This window comes from Corvus cornix, chromosome 4A (genome assembly GCF_000738735.6).
Source record: "Corvus cornix cornix isolate S_Up_H32 chromosome 4A, ASM73873v5, whole genome shotgun sequence".
Taxonomy (NCBI): domain Eukaryota; kingdom Metazoa; phylum Chordata; class Aves; order Passeriformes; family Corvidae; genus Corvus; species Corvus cornix.
The window spans coordinates 890,278-908,007 of record NC_047058.1 but is presented as its reverse complement, the minus strand read 5'-3'; the positions used below and the strand labels follow the sequence as shown (position 1 = coordinate 908,007).

Sequence of the window (17,730 nt, the reverse complement as noted above, 5' to 3'; positions counted from 1 at the left end):
AGCAAAACACAAAGACTCCCCAGTTCTTCCCAAGAGTTAAGACCTTCAGTACTTTCCAGTAGCCAGGAGTAGCTTCTGTCTTCCAAACTATTTCACCACAACTTCCTCTAGGTATAAACTAGGGACACGTATTACTTGTATTAAAAAATGTTTGGTTTTATTCTTCTTTATTCCTAGAGTTGTCACAGACCTGCAAGACAGCACTGCACGAGGAAAACAAGGCAAGTGTGCTGCAGATTTTAATACCTACTTTACATTAGCTAGAATATGTTAACTAGACTGGGTAGAAGTAAATTACAATAAATATTCTGATTTTAAAAGAAAGCATTTAATCCCAGATGAAAACAAGAATGTGGTTATCTAAAAAAGTGCAAAACCAGGAAAACACATTTATTTTTCCATTTATTGGCACTTATTTGAAAAATAGCATTAAATATTCAACAGAAAAGAGACAAGTTGACCCACACTCAGCTATTAAACCCCCCTATACTGATGTGTCTTCTAACAAAGACTGGAAGAGACACCAGGAGGTTCATTCTTAAGAAATAAGCAATATTTTTTTAAAAAAGAGTCTTGCTCTCACCACAGAAGAGTGAAAGCACAGCAACTCTTTGGCACAAACCCGAAACTGCAAACCCAACTTTGCCTCAGCAGAGAGAGCAAACAGAGCCAGGCACTCCCGTGTGCGTCTGCTCAGGGACAAAGGGCAGCTGGACTCAGCGAGGGACTGCAACCAGCAGGGTGATTCTTACAATAATTTAAGAGGAATGATACCAGAAGTAAACCATGTCATATCTTAACTAGAACAGAGTCAGACTATTAAATACATTCTATTTTCTCTTTACAATAAAGACACACAGAAATGGGTCACCGGCCCTCATGTCACCAGGTCTTTGCACTCCAAGTAATCCCTTTCTCATTTTGATGGCTGCTGTCAGTCAAAGCTTCATCTCTGTGAATCTTTCACAGCAGTATTCAGGGCAGGATTTTCTCCTATTTAAGGAAGTTCCCATACTTTTCTTGCTTTATGACACACTACAAAGATTTAGCGTTTAAAAATAAAACATTTTGCTTCATTATTAACCTCTATGGAGAGAAGGTTTGAAACCACATAGCACAGATGCACAGACATGTACAAAGAGGGACTCAGCTGGGGGAGTTCAGCTGCACAACCCCAGTGAGGGTGTTGCTGCAAAATCCCAGACAGCTGTCCGTAGGAGGTGGGTCTGCAAATTCTTCCTCCTGGTTGGGGAATTTCAGAGTTGAGATCAGGATGCCTCAACACACTGACTTCTTCAAATGTCTCAGATTACCAGATTCCAGGCTTCCAATCAGCATTTGAAGTTTTCAACAGCAGAAATGACTTGATGTCATTGTTTGAGGAAGCGACATCAGGAAATTAAACACAGATTAAATATGTTTGATGGCCTCAGCCTGTAAAAAGGCATTCAAGATTCCTCACTATATCTGTCATACATGAGGACAAATACTGACAGTTAAAATAATGCATTCCTGAAGTACTAAATACTAAAATCTCAGGATTTAATTTATTGTTCCAAATATTGTCACTATTTTTCCCTATTAAAAGACCTTTAACAGAGCATCTACCACTCCAATACATCATCTAAATGGGGAAGAAAAAGAAATAAACCCCAGATACAAAACCCCAGAATAATGTTCCACACCTAATTCAGATTTAGTCCCAACAGCAGTCATGATCATGAATAAAATCCAACATATAAATTTGACAATTCACCAATTTGTTCTTTTCTGAGATTCAAAGGAACACAGAATTGATTAAGAGCCAATCATAATAGAACACAATAATAATAATAACAATAACAATAATAATAATAATAATTCCCCCCTGCAATATTCTCCCTTTCATATGAAGAAGAAAAAAAATATAAATATCTAACATTCTGGGAATATAAACAAGTAGTAAGCTGCTTCATTGGTTTTAGGCTGAGGACAAATGTGAGTTATCTGCTCCTCCACAGGCAGGGAGGACACTGGCTGCTGGCAAGACAAGTCTTCCACAAGCAGGACACATTTACAGTGTTTGTAACTCATGGCAAGGAGATCACATCCACTGCAAACCAGCAGCTGCTGACTAATGTGAGCATCCAACATGTCTGCAGCCCAAATGCTTCTGTATTGTAGTAAATGTCATATAAATCACTAGAAAGGTGAATTCCTCCTCAAGGAACTATTCTGGAAGTTTTCTAGAAGTAATGACATTGCTGGAAGTTCCTATGAGGAACAGAATGGGTTACACACAACAGAAAGTCTGGGCAATATCCTGCCTGTTTCCCGGTGTCCATTAGCAGATTCCTGCTTCTCAATCCATCGGTAACTTGGCTGTGAGATCAACAGGTAAAAATGGAGATCTGGAGTCAGAGAGCGACACTGGAGAGTCTGTGCTGGTGCCAACTTCAGCTGGAGAGTCACAGGAGGAGCCTGCACTGCTCCTGTTGTCATCCAGGGCATGTGAGGACAGACTGAAAACAGAGTGACACCAGGGAGTGAGAAACGAGGCACTGGCTCAGGTTAAGCGGCCAAAACCAGCCCAAATCATCACAAAGCCATTCTAAACACATGTGCATCTCTGAAGGAGCAGCAAGCCCTATGATCTGAAATACACCTGCAGCTACATACCTTGCAGTCACTTCCAGACACACACAGGACACTCTGCCCATTTCCCCTTTTGCTCACCCAAATATGGGGCACAGATCAGAAGTCCCAGGCCGAGCAATCCACTGCCAGCTTTACTCCATCCTCAAAGCCCTGGGCCAGCACAACAGCCAGAGGCCTTTTTGCCAGGAGAGCCAATGATAAATTGTCCATCCTCCATTGTACTACGTATTTCACAGGACACAAATTCATGATAGCTGATCTATCATCACTGATAGCAGCAAAGTGATTTTTTTTAAATTACCATCTCCTACAGCAAGATGCAGCAAATGAACCCAAACTGCTATCCCTACTGTAAACAGGGTGTGCCAAAAAGATATGTTTTTGAAGTACCTTTAAAACATCTATTTTGCTATTGCTACTCAAATCTTGTGCCTTGTGTGACTTGTACAGCAGTGAGCAGCAAAAAGACAGAACTACCGTGAACAACTCTTGACAGTTGTGTGGGCGCACCCTATGTATGATTAACCTTTTGACTAAAACACTAGATCAAACTCCCTTGCTATTACCAATCACCACAATTTTTAATGAGGTACTTTTTATCTCCTCCCAGCTCTTCTGACAGACTCATGTTCCTCTGTGACTAAGACCAAGGGCAAAAAAGCAAAACCCTATTCAGCCCAAAAGCATCAGCATTCATATTTGATTGCAATTTGAATCAGACTCCAAAAGCTAGCATCCATGAGGTGTCTTTTCCTAAACATGCTCAACTGTTATCAGTCAGGCCTAGAAACTGCAGAATTGTAGTGAACATTGCTGCCTATTTACCGTGATAATTTCAATGCTGTAACATTGTGAGATATCTCTATTAAAAAAAGACAAAAGCAAGCACAAAAAACTTCAAGCATAATCACTGCTAGAAAAAGAAAATATTTGTAATGCTTCTGCTGAAAGGGACAATAAACAGCACAGCATTTACCATGCCCCAAGGTCTGCCTGATGTGCAGCCTCGGGGGTTAGCATGTTGGTGGATCCCTGGAATAATCTTTTTGGGTGATCTTCCATCTCTGTCACACCTTTGGGAAGAGATAATGAGTGATAAAAATTACTACTCATTTAAACTAAAATCTACTTTCAAAATACTTCTACAGAGCAAACAGAATAGAGGTTCAAACTTATAATAGACTACTCCATTTGTAGAGCATAGAATTTAGATGCTGAAATTTTAAAGGCTGTCTATTTCCTGGAACCATTTTGTCCAAGCTCCAGTACAGTTTAGTGAGTTATTAACTAAGGCTTAGATATCAGATATTTATTCTTCAGTAGTGAAGAATAATCCTTTTGTTTCAGTTTATCCAGCTATCAGTTCACTGACCAGCTCCACAAGAGCAGAGAAGATGAAAATAAAGAAAAAGAACAAGCTCCAGGATTATCACAAAACTTTTCCATTAACTTAGATTTCCAAACACTCTAGAAGAAGAGAGGATAGATATATGCTTAAATAAGCTATGGCAGAACTCAGATGAAAGTGGTTTAAAAGTTGTTTTAGAGCCAGAGGTGTTCTGTAATAAAGGTGAAGCTTGAAGATACAAAAATAGGTGCAATAAAATTGCCAGAAGTTAAACTTGAAGAAAAATGCAGAAAGACAGAGAAACATTTCCTAATTAAGCTGTAAGGTGCCTACCAGGCCGGGGCATCAGCTTTGGGTTTTGAAGAGTTATTTTAAATGTACAGTACCTGTGTGCTTCAGTCAACCAGGACTTTCAAAGTTTTCTGTTTAAGTTAAATATACCAATAGTTGTATTTACTGTTTTGTTAAGCAGGTTACATCACATTTTTTATCACATCTATATGACCACAGCAATGGGGAGGAATTAGAACAAAACAATTATTAGCATTATAGAATTAAAAGCTTTATGGAATAGTAAAATCTAATTTAATTATTTGTCTGTTTTATTATGTGCAGTATGTTCTATTTCTAGTCACTTTTTGAAGTATGAGCCAACTGGACAGAATTATGAAGAAAGCTATATGAGTTACTAGATGACTAACAAGCTGGCCTATTGTATTAGCCAAACCTAAATACTGTACCTTTTCTTTTGATTGATCCAAGAACACTTGGTCGAATGCAGTTAATTGGGCTCTGGCTTCTCCTGCTAAAAGAAGACAAATGCTGCACTGAGATCACCATTAAAAGAGAAAAGTTGAAAAAAGAATCAAAAAATACTCAGAGAACAAACTACTGGGTAGAAACCACTAAGAAAATAGGCATTAAAACAGCTTATCCAAAAGAAGTCCTCTTTTTTTTCCCCTCTGAAGATAGGCCAGGAAGCACAGAACTGAGCAGGAAAAGTTTAATTACATTATTTCACAACTGGGGCAATCTAAAAGCTCACATCCAGACACTGACTACATCTCAGTTGACAGGCAGTGCTTTGCTGAACTGTGAGGGCCTAGTAAACTTTAATGGTATGCCCACATCACTCAAAGGAGTAACAAACCCTAAATCTGTTTGTGTTTTCTTCCCCTCAGAATTCAATTACTAAAGATGTGAATGAGAGCAATATAGAGACTGCACTGGGAACACGGATGCCACAATGCAGCCCATTTCCCAATGTTATGACATGAGGATTTTGACAAATGCTTTACACCACCATCTAAAGTCTACATGAGTATATGAAGTTGTGTTTGTGCTCAGAAATCAATTATGGATATAACAAATTCTGGTATTTCAAATGCCTACTGTGAACAAGCTATGCCAATTTTCTATCATTGATATGATCTGGTGACTTACCTTGAAAATCTCCTTGTTGGACTTGGGCTGGGACTTGGAGGCAACCCACTGCTGCTCACCAGACTTTGCAAAGATGGTGAGAAACATTGCTGAGAGGAAAAGAGTTTGTGTTATTATAAATACTGTATCATTCCCATGTGGTAACAATTGACGCTTAACTGCAGAGAAATAAACAACCCAGAATTAGTTTCAGCAAGCAGTCACTGGGTATACTGAGACATCACTTTTTGCTACTGAGAAAAAAAAATTAAAATTGGACAGATTCCATTTTCATGCAGATTTATTTCACTGTACTCTGGTTAAACAGACTTATTTGTTTTTTATTAACCACAGCACAACAGCTGAACACTCCACAGAAATTCACACCCACAAGATGAGCAGCTGGTATTTTCTGGTTTGGGGTTTTAGGGGGTTTTATTTACTCTCTAGTTTCTTGTTTGCAGCTGAGGTAGAAAGGAGCAGGTGGCTGAATCTTTTGCTACTAATTTGGTTGAATTTATTTAGCTCTACTTAAGATAAAACCATCATTATCACATTTTGCTCACCTTCCCTATTCCTCGTGTAGGTGAAGGAGCTGGTGAAACTGGAACAAAGTCTACTTGCTTTGGTGATAGTGATTTTTCAAAATCATTGTCACTCTGTAAACAGTACACACAATTAATCTTATGAGCAGGTACCTTAACAAGAAAAGGACTGTTTGGTGTGAAATTCCAAAGTTATCCTCCATCATATCAACAATTTTTAGGCAGCCATTTATGAGCTTATGTTTAACAACAAAAAAACCCCCCTTAAACATTACATGGAGAGTATCAGAACATGGAAGAAAATTTGAACAGGCAGACATCCATGCAATTTCCTTTTGACATAGCATCCCAAGGAATCCACATGTACCTTGAACAACTGATAATTCTATGCCTTTTTAGTGTGAAAAATTGCAGATCAAAAGCAGTGCTATACTAACACCTTAATTGTAGGTCAAACTATCAAAGGAAATGTTGACATGAGAGTCTCTAGTGTCCTGATACTGATGATAGAAACACAAATTAAAGCATGAATGCATTACCAGGCTCAAGCTCTCCTCCCATGAGTGGCTCATCTGCATTGCTACTTGCACTTCTCTATAAAGAAAAAAAGAAATGTATTGTCCCGGGCCCATAGACGGCTGCAGCGACTGTTCTACTTTGCCTTAGCACTCACCTTTCACGAACGGTTTCCCTGTTCAGCAAATTCATTCCTTCTTCCTAAAAGATTAACACATGAAGAAGTAAGGTCAAAAAAAAAGCACTTTGTTCCAGCAAATCAGAAAAGCTGTGGTTTCACTTCACTTTGGCATGTGGAAAATATAAATCAACTCGGTTAAGCGACAATAACCTCAAGTTCTCACTCCATGAGAAGGAGCAAGGAGGAGAGGATGAGAAAGAGATGTAGCAAGAGAGACCATCAAGTAAGAAGTGTTTATGTGAGCTGGTTGTTTCCCAAGCAGCCTTATTTTCATTACTAACCAAGAGGTAGCTACAAAACTGAATAATGATAGTATGAACCAGAAATTCTGCACAAGCCAGAGTGTCTTTATGCAGTCTTGAGTAATATCATTTTACAAAGGGGGCACTAGTACAGATAAACCTCAAAAACATGGCTGGATTCTTACCTTACTCTATGGATTAGTGACTAACTAGACACTTGTCAGCATCTCACTTGGAATACACTGCATTGCACACAATGAATTCAGGATTCAGTGAGGTTTTTTTCTAAAAAAAACTCCATAAAGTATTATTAAAATGGATCAAATATGTAAAATTAAACTAAACATTAACACCAAGTACAAACATGACTCAATCTCTTCTTAGGCAGACACCATTCACCTAAATGTGACCCAGTCTGTTCAGTGAATGAGTAGATTCCCTAAATCAAGAGTAAAAGTTCAACTAAACATCTTCACAATTCTCATCATAAGTAGGAAGAGTCTAACCTACTTCACCTGTGTGATAATTTGCTCAGATTTGAAAGAGATCAGAAGTAAATCACACAGGTTCTCAGTGAGTACACAGGACATGGAATTAATTCCAACTAGTGAATCTAATGCTCAAACACAAATTAGGAAGTTACACTTTTTGCTTTAATAAACGGATGGCAAAACCATGAATGCAGAAGCATTTTCCAGAAGATTGAATCATCAAATTTTACTTCATGTAATAGAGCAGAGCCATAATAGTTCATTCCTTTGCTCTCAGCATATTTTTCATTATATCTCCCTGCTCACTTGCAGGGGGGTTGGACCGACCTTTAAAGGTCCCTTTCAACACAAACTAATTTATGATTCTGTTATGATTCTGTTAATTTATGATTACATGTTAAACCTAAGACTTTTTGTATTGATGAAAAGAGCTGTACAACTGACCCGAGCACTTCAGAGTCTATTTAAACCAGTAGATTATTTACATAATGATAGCAAGCAGTTATTTTCTTCAGGTTTACTGTGCAACTACCTGAAATAACCGAGGTGGGAAGCACAAGTGCCTTCCACCACTCAGGCAACACAGCCTAAAAATGCTGTCTGAAGCATTAAATCATTTTCTTAACTTTTGACCCTTTAAAAATCAAGCCTATCCATTGACAACTAGCCAGTGAAAAAACAAAATTTTAAAAAAATTAAGCATCTTCAAGCTAATTTTATAACCATTCTACTGCCAAAAAGTGGAGATACAAAATGAAGGAGACACAAGAGTTTGAGCTTGTTGATTTTAAAGTCTTCAGCCTGCGGTGTGCTGGCTGGGAGCAGAGCTATTTGAGCCTGCTCAGATATTCCCCACACTACCCCCCTTCCCAAGTGTTTGCTCTGGTGCCCTTCCCCCTCCATTCGTGCTGTGACAGCACAAGTACAGGGATCTGGATAAGAAAATTATACAGATGAAAAATAGCCCAGCCAGAAGAGTACAGACTATTTTTCAGCCAGAGTGCCTCCTTATCCTGCTCATTTTCTAGCTGCACAAAAGTCTTGTGCCAACACAAGTTAAAGAACACTTTGTTATTGGCCCCGAATATTTATGCTGGCATTGCTGCCAAAAACTTGGTGAAATTTAACTCTAAGGGTTTACATTAAAGGTTTCCTTTCTAAAATGTCCATTTTAAGAATCCTTTCTCTGGTTAAATCTTCTCCTTGCTGTAAGATGCATTTTGCTTCATGAAATGTGGAACTGGGCAGGCAGTTTGAAAATAAAATCTACAGCCAGTTGAAGGACATCACATATCAACCGCAAAAAAACCCAGACACCTATAAAAAACTCATTTAGAAGAATCTGTGCTTACTTGTTTGATTTGATGAAGACGGCTGCTAGGAATACGGATAGGAGATGATGGCACAAACTGCAAAACAAAGTCATATACAATTGAAAGTACAGCAGAAGGGAGGGAAAGGTGCCACAGGAATGTTAGTAAAGTAGTGCTGCCCCAAACTAAAAAAAAAAGTAATTAAAAAAAATAATTTATAACATTCTCAGTGTATATATAAACTACATCACTTACTTGCAAGAACATGTTAAGATGTATTTCCCCATTATACTGCTTTGTAACCTCACAGATGCTAATTGGTATCAGCCTAGCTTCCATTCCATTTCCAGGCAACTAGAACTGACAGCCTTCCCCACAGAATGGAGCTGCTTTTCACTAGCACACTGTCAGCCCTAGTATATATACGTTGACGTAAATATTTTCCTTTATGGGATTCAGAATATTTATTTTCATTTAAGTGATCCAGAAAGCTCCCCAATAGATCCTTTAAAAATACAAAGCCAAAACAACACATTGTACAAAAAGGTTCCTGGGTTGTTGTCTGCCTATAAATGAGTACTTTGACAGGTGAAAAAAATCAGCTATTAGAAGGCTAACAAAGAGTTAAACACTTCCTTTATGGTTTCTCAAGCACTTCACCAATTTGGGTGAAATCAGAGAAAACGCCACTAAAAATGGTCTTCTGTTAATGCTGACAGATTTGCACCAAGATCTCACTGGAATGCTATAATCTAAAACTGCACACCCAAACCCAAATAATTTAAAGTGATTATTTTCTCAAAATATAATTTTCTTGCATACATTTCCCATCTCTCATACGGTTAACCCTCAGTTGATTTACGTCATAGCCATTCAGGGAACAAAAATTCTAAGCTGAAGCCTTGAACGGAGGTTTAACTTCTCTGTAAGATGACAATCGTTCCAAAAAATAAAGTGTCTTTTTAAAATGGATGTGTTCATCAAGTAAGGTTTGCATTATTATAGGTGTTTTTATACTTCATTCATTATAAGGCTTCATCTGCTTCACAAATCATCAGAAGATTGAAGCTGGACAACTAACAAACATTCAGTTAACTGTTACTGCACCATTTTCTAATCAGTGCCACAGAGAATACAAAGATTTTGCTGCCTGACAGGGTAAGTTAACACGGACTATTAATGCTTCATACATCCAGAACCCTCCTTATAAAAAAACAAACACGAAGACATCACACCCTTCTTCTCACAAAAGAATTCAGCCTATCAGGCTCACACAGGGGATGACTAACATTTGTGCCAGAATTCAGTCATCGTAATATATAGTACTAAAGTCTAACAGCTATAATATCTTGATTTGCTACTTTTAAAGTCCAGTTTAGGTCAGCTTTACTATTATACTGGGTTCCCAAAAATCCTGTGCACCTAATAAAAATTCCTCCAAGCTGCACCAGCCAATGTAGACCTTGAGTTGACCTTGATTCTCACACAGAGAAAAGGATTTGGACAATAGTGCATTCCTGCCCATTCACTCTGTCATTCCACAGCAGAAATGCATTTGTTCCACTCATTATATTCTAATTTTATGACTGTGATACACATACTTTAAGGTTTGACATTAATAGAATACATACAAAAACAGTGGCTTGCAGTATAAAACAAAAAATATAAAAAGACAATTAAGTGTTCCTCTGCAGGGTCTGATGCACTAACACAGCTCTGAGGATCCTACATCTTGTTTCCAACAAGACATCATCCTTGCTTTGTCAGTGTGTAAAACTCACTTTTGCTGTGTTTACATCCTTTGATTCAATTCTTGTGAAAAGAAACCTCTGTCACTTTCAAAGGATACTTGCTAAACAAACTGAACCCATTTATTAAAATTATGCTACTCAAATCCCCAATGTTTTAAGAAAGCACAAAGCCTAATTAAAACATCATGAACTATTAGACTACCATAGAGAAGAGAAACACCTTCCCTCCTACTCCAGTGTGTCAGATACTGTGTTCCAGTGCAGGTAAAGTTTCCGCAGTGCCAGGCTGGCAGAAGCCACTGCCCAAGTGAGCAGGCAATGCCCCAGTGCCTCTGCCCTGCAGTGCCCTCTGCCTCCTGCCAGCACAGCCACTTGTGGGGCCACACTGAACCCAGCAGGGAAATTACCTGGCTTTAAAAAAAAAAAAAAAAAAAATTAGAAAAAATTTAACATCAACTTCTGCTGAAATAGCACCTAAACATCTAACCACAGACTCAACTGCTCTGCTTAAGCAACAAAACAAAAACCCCAGCCATGCAAAACAAAACAAAAAACCACCAAAACATTTACTCACTGGTATCCTCTGAAAGGAAATAAACTGCAGATACTGAGCCTGGTTGACCCTTCCTTGGCAATTACATGTAGCACTAGAAAACTGCAGATCAAGCCCCAACCCAAATGGCACCACTGCCCTTGCAGTCATCATTATAAATCAGCTGAAGTCTGAGACTTGGAGAAGCCACTCCAAAAAAAGTGGAATTCAGCTGAGGAACCAGGACAGCACTGAAGATGGAATGGATGGAGTATGACCTCCAGTTATCAGAGATTTTAGCCACTCTCATTGTTCCCATGACAGGGAACACCATACAGGTTAGACAAACACTAATCAACTTTTTTTCCATGAAGTTTAACAAAACATAAAACTTAATACGTACTTGTAATACTAAAATAAAGAAGTTACGTTATTGAATCTTTTAAACCTCTTACAGATTACACTGCAGTTAAACTTGGATTCGTTTTCTTAAATACAAAGAAGTGGCTTTTGAAGTACACTTTATCACCTTCTTATGTAAAAATGTAATTTACTAAAGTAGATGTGATCTCACTCCTTAGAATATCTCTAACATCATAAAACTAAATGTACTTATTTGCTATAGGAAGAATACCAGGGAAGGTTGCTTAGGGTCCTTGATGCTGAAAATTTAATTCTTATCACAAAATAATTTATCTGTGGATGATCCTGGTTTAAGACCACAGAAGGATGAGATCCTTCTAAGATACTTTCCAACTCCATCCTCCCTGCCATCTTCAACAGAACCATAAACCAGATCCCAACTCCAAGGAGCATTTCAAAGCAGACAAAGCATTGAGCTAGCAGTCAGTGGGGCACTTGATTTTTAGTGTAAGGAAAAATTTCATGTATTTTGTCAGCACCTGATCAGCTGGGAGCAAAAAAGGACACTTTTTAATAACATTAGTGTGAGGGGAAGGGTTAGCAACATCATCCCATGAGATGCGAACACTGGTTAAGTTCAGGACACTTCAACATTTATGAGGGGCAGGCGGAAGAGCGGCCCATCAATGAATTAGCTCCTGCTTCTCAGCAAGTTCTGGGCAAGGCATCCTGAATTAGCATCGTTTTAGCCCAACAATTGAGGATCTTCAGGAGTAAACACAATAAACTGAGCTTTTGCCTCTGTTTTTTTCTCCTTTTGCCTGACCACAAGCACAAACAGATTTACACTAAGCTGCGTCCCTAAAAATATGAAGAAAGAGACTTGTTTAAGGAATCTTGACCATAACACTTCCAGTTTTTTCATCCCAGCAGAAGAAAGGCTTTTCCACCAATCTTTCTTGTACATAAGTATCCTGGTTTTGTTACAGATGCAACCTTTGCTGAAGTATTTGTCTGCACTTTTTTTCTTAATCATCAGAAATCTTTTAAGACATTGATTACTGTCAACAGTACAGCTATGTAATTAGTTTTCTTAGGAAGCTACCTTTCTTACTCTATCTTGGAACATCTGTTTTATAAGCAAAGTTATGATCACAATGAAATACAAGCATTCTCCAAGCCAAATGGTCTATAAGTAACATTTCATTATAGCTACAGCATATTAATGTCACAGTCTAATGCCTTGTTTCTGAAAGCAATGTGGCATTAGTTTCAGAGACTATAATCTAATTTTGTTTATTCCTGTTCGCACACTTCTGCTTGGCACCTGATGGGGTTGGTGTAAGAGTTTTCTTACCAGGCTGTGCCGATTCATGACCGTGGTGCTGTTCCTGCGGGTGCGCAAGACGCTGGCCTGGAACACCTGTGAGTTATCGCTGTGAAAAGAAACACTTGTCAAATGCAAAAGCCATTTCCTTCCTAGCAAAAAGCACCTCTTCATATAAGCTCAGTTTCTTCATATAAGCTATGACAGCTCTCCTGTCGAGACAAAGAACTCCAGAGACAGGTAAGTAAGAACTCTTCTAGCTTGTTGACGAGAGTGCAAATCAACTTGTTCATCCTCCAACTCCCAGCTACTTCAATTAATGACTTCAATTAATCATTTTGTGTCTTCAGAACAATTGAAGAATTGTTTAGACTGTGGGGATTTATTATGTTTGGAATGGCTGCTGTTTGTATATTGCTTCAAATGTCATTCAACAGAACAAATGTATAAATGGCTTGTAAGCAGTAACTGAAACCAGGTTCGATCCCACAGATAAAACAAAATTTAAAAATACAGCCTCTTGATAAATCTTATCACTACAAACATGTAATATCTTCTGAACATTTTTCCACGAAAGGTTAAATTAAACTTACAGTAAACCCAGTTTTTAAGGCCTCACAGCAGCATGTCCATTTAAATCATATAGGACTATTTATTTGACACAAATGAACTTCTTTCTCAGGGCAACTTTAGTTCTATTGATTCCTAAAGCAAGTTTTTCTGGTCACGTCATCACCAGTGTTATCAACAGCCAATTATCAGCACTTAATGAATGCGACTGCAGAAATAAACTAAATTTTATGATCGCTAGAAAAAAAATTTTGAGCCACAACCTACAATCCCCATGCCCAAAAATCAGTGAGGAACTGCATAGGTGAACAAACCCAAATGTAAGACTGTAATTAGATTCAAATTACAAGAATTCACATTGTATCTTTTTGCTTCAGCCGCTAACTAGTGATGAACAAAAGCCCCCCACAAATACAATTTCTTTAAAACTAACCTGATCAACAGCACTACCGTGTTGTAAGGACTGACAATCCTACTGCATTTTCATGACACACCATTGTCAGAATCCTCCAGTTTAAAACACACCAGTTAGACACGTAAGTTTTAGACAGCTTTTATGTAGCTGTAAATAAAAAACAAATAAAGCTTATACTGTGAAATAAAAGCCAACAGCAATTGGCATAAGCACTATAGTTTCTGCCAAAAAAATGTATAGACCCTCCTCCAAAATGTCAAATACATAGGACCAGACATCATTTACAATTTTCCAAGAAGTTTCACTCAGCTCACACCCACGAGAGATCAAATAGCTGCCATTTGACAGAGGTGGAACAGGAGAAATTTAAGGGATCCATGACATGATGTTTAGAGATGAGTTTTGGCTGAGGCCAACAGCTACAACTCTTTTCAGTGTAAGTGTACTGCTTGGCATGCAAGCACAAGACAAACAGCACATCCTGAAATCCAGGGTCTGAGTCAAGAAAACAGGTTGGAACAATTCTGTCCCACATTACCATAGTCTGAGTCAAATACTCAGTTCTAACTAGCAGAGAGGGAAAGAAAAGAACCCTACAAATAATCCTACCTTTAATCTCCCACGCAAAAACACCAGAACTGGTCAGATTTCAGACCTACTTTTCACAGAAAACTACAGTTCCCATTAAAAATCAATTTTATTTGGCACAGAAACAAGAGTTACAAGTTCTGTGAAAGATAACTTCTATGATCTAAAATATTCCACTTATAACGGTTCTCTGGATCTACGGCAACTCATTTTCCAAGTTCCCTACTAAATCTGTTAATGAAGAAGTCAAAACAGGAGACACAGGAGAAAAAGCAAGCTGTGTAAGAGCAAGAGCTTTTGTTTCACTTTACCGAACAAAGCCATTCTGGGAAAAACTGAAGTTTCTTGCCAAGAGCTGCAATCTTGCAAAAACAGTATTCTGGTGGAAAATTCCAAACTAACAGGCAAACCACTGCAACCACCTCAAATTAGTTCAATGGCATTTCAGTTTTATTTGTATGAACACCTACCCCACAATGTAATCACAGTGTCAAGGCAAGAGCTCAGGCTCACCCTTCTACCTACCCAAACCCTGAACTAAGTAATTTGTTTGGGTGGGTTTTTTTTTAAGAGTCAAGGGTTTTACAATTTACAACTTACAAAAGGCTGAGATTATAAAAACATCTTGTCTCAGTTACACAATTAGTTTACCTGCTCAGAAACCTCCCAGGGGACAGCTGCCATACACAACCCTTCCATACTGCATCAAAATGTAAAAGGGAGTTGTTTCATTGTGATTATATAAAAGAATCACAATTACATTCACTTAACATTAAATCATGATGGAATAGACAAGAAGTAGTATTTCTTTTGAATTGTCAGGCACTCTTAACCATTTTGGTAAAAGAGGTATGCGAGATTTGTTCATCACTCGATATCCAGTTCCTTACAGAAACAGAAAGGGGAAAAAATCAAACCACCAGGAAGTACTTATCCTGTAATATACTACATTTTATGAAATTTATTGTCAATATGCTCTCCCAAACCGCAGACAAGACACACCACTAACAGCAGCACATGGACCACCTTACAGTTGGATGGAAGCCACACCATGTAGCAGATGGGGCATCTCCCTACTTCTCAACAGCCCAGAGGAGACATGAAACAGCACTTTGGGTTATAAACTTACCCAAACAAAACTGTACAAGAAACCCTACCTGTCTGAAAGCTTTCATCTGTCCCTACCACCTTCAGTCCTGTCAGCTGAAGAGACCTGAAGAGACCCAGCAAACATCCAACCCTCCTGGAAACAGACCTGCCATAGGCTGGTGGCAATATCCAAGCACAACTGTCTACACAACACATTGTATTTCTCCCAGTAATGCACACTACAAAAATTAGTATCATCCAGAAAAATTGCTGGACACCTGACACACTGTTTTACACTAAATGTAAAACTTATGTCAAGGTCCCGTGAAATGACCTTCCTACCAAATTTGCCTGACTGTTCGGAAAGCATTTACTGTTGTAATCATACACAGAGCAGTGATTTATTTTGTTCAGACTTGATCCATTACAGAAATCATCGCGATTGTTATTCGATGTATAAGAACAGCCACAACTCTGACGTTGAGGACGGTGTTTCTCTGCAACACACAGCAGACCGTGGCGAAAACAAAGCTTTTCAGTAAAACCAAAGCACCTCTCCTAGGCTTCCTCGCACCCCTCCACACGTTGATATGTTCCCTAAATCCCTCCCCGCCTGGGACAGCGCTCAGGAACCCACTCTTCCCCATGGCGCCGCGGAGCATCCCCGGAGCCCCCGCACGGCCGGGCCGGGCCAGGAGCCCCCCGGGCCCCTCACCTGAGCCCGTGGATGAGCGGGGCGCTGTTCGATCGCCTCAGGCCGCCGCCGTCGCCCGGGGCCGCGGCGCTCCCCGGCGGCAGCTCCAGGTCCAGCTCCATCTTCTCCTGAGCCATCGCGGCGGCAGAGGCTCCGGCTCCTCCCGCTCCGCCCATTCGCGGCCTCAGGCCACCGCTGCCCCAGCCCTATCGAGCCCGCGGGCGGGGGGGGCAGCCGCAGCAGCGAAGCCGCATGCCGGGGCTCCGGGGCGGCCCGTCCCCGCTGCTCCCGCTGAAACCTGCAGCCGCCACGGGCCCACGGCCGCTCTCCCCGCCCGGCCCCAGCGCAGGCGGGCCCGGCCGCAGCGCGCAGGCGCAGCGCTCCGGCTGCGGCCGCTCGGGCACAGCTCTGGCAGATTGTAGGTGTCCTAAGTGTGTTCTCCAGAGCTCTCTCGCCAAGGGCCACAGCGCTGATCGCTAAATAGCGAAAATATCGCCCCTGAGTTCATACCGAGCTGTTGTTGCTTGCAGAAATAACAGCGGATGGTTCTGTGCAGGCCCAGACAACTCCAGGAATAAAGAATAAACCCAAACGTTTTCAAAATACTTTAATAGCTACATGTGGCCCTAGTTTATACCTAGAGGAGGTTGTGGTGAAATAGGTTGGAAGGTCAATGCCACATCCGCTGGTGGACAGTGCTGAGACTCCTAACTCTTGGGATGAAGTGGGGAATCTGGTTTACCTTAACAGGTCATTAACCATAGAATCATGGAATGGTTTGGATCGGAAGGGGCCTTAAAAACCATCTTTATCCACCTCCCTGCCATGGGCAGGGACACCTTCCACTATCCCAGGTTGCTCCAAGCCCCATCCAACCCAGCCTTGGACACTTCCAGGGACTGGGCAGCCACAGCTTCTCTGGACAACCTGTGCCAGGGCCTCCCCACCTTCACAGGGGTGGACTTCCTCCTAATACCCAATCTAAACCTACTCTGTTTTGATTTGAAGCCATTCCCCCTTGTCCTGTCAATCCAGGCCCTTGTAAATCTCTCTCCATCTTTCTTGTAGGTTTTCTTCCTTAGGTACTAGAAGGCCACAATTAGGTGACCTGGAAGCTTCTCTTCTCCAGGCTGAACAATCCCAATTGTCTCAGCCTCTCCTGATAAGGGAGGTGCTCCATCTCTTCATCTGTTTATAGTGAGAGTTTCAGGCAGTCTTTAGGAACAGAAATAACCAGAGAAAAAAGGTAGATTATAAAGAGCTAAAACATTTTTTCATGAGCCCCATGCTTCGTAATTTATCTACGGCTGATAGCATTTTGTAACTGTGGCTGTGTTTATTTCACCTACGGGGGTATTTCCCTGACACTATCAAATACCTCCCACATCACCACCCGCTTCATGCCCACCAGTCCCTATGTATCACTGGACCCATGTATCTCATTCTTTCAGTCTCTGTTGCCCCACTATGAATATCCGTCCTTCACCTGTGTCCTCCCAAGGCTCTGTTTAACATGTTCTTTCCTTTCTTAATCCGTCTTGCCATGGTGCTAACTCAACAACTTGTGATTTCCTCATTTCTATCATTCTGTTCCACAGCACAACTCTCTTACAGGCATCCCTTTGCTTCATTACCCTCCTCAGCCCACTTGAGGGTCATCCTGACAGTCCCCACTTTCCTTTGTACACATATTCCCATTAAAGTTC

At 40.2% G+C, this 17,730-nt stretch overlaps 1 protein-coding gene across 2 annotated transcripts; it reads right to left on the bottom strand.

Moving 5' to 3' along the window:
• Positions 1–135: 135 nt before the first annotated feature.
• Positions 136–16,375, bottom strand: PABIR3 (PABIR family member 3). 2 transcript variants are annotated; one of them, XM_039572311.1, is made up of 10 exons: positions 16,046–16,375; positions 12,699–12,777; positions 8,735–8,791; positions 6,626–6,669; positions 6,492–6,546; positions 5,974–6,066; positions 5,429–5,517; positions 4,726–4,790; positions 3,614–3,710; positions 136–2,501 (listed from the first exon to the last, which is right to left on the bottom strand). In XM_039572311.1, exons 1-10 carry the CDS (start codon positions 16,198–16,200, stop codon positions 2,342–2,344), a joined length of 894 nt encoding a protein of 297 aa, XP_039428245.1. In that variant the 5' UTR covers positions 16,201–16,375; the 3' UTR covers positions 136–2,341. The 2 variants fall into 2 exon arrangements, with proteins under 2 accessions (XP_039428245.1, XP_039428246.1); XM_039572312.1 differs by having other exon boundaries at positions 4,726–4,787.
• Between the last annotated feature and the right edge of the window lie 1,355 nt (positions 16,376–17,730).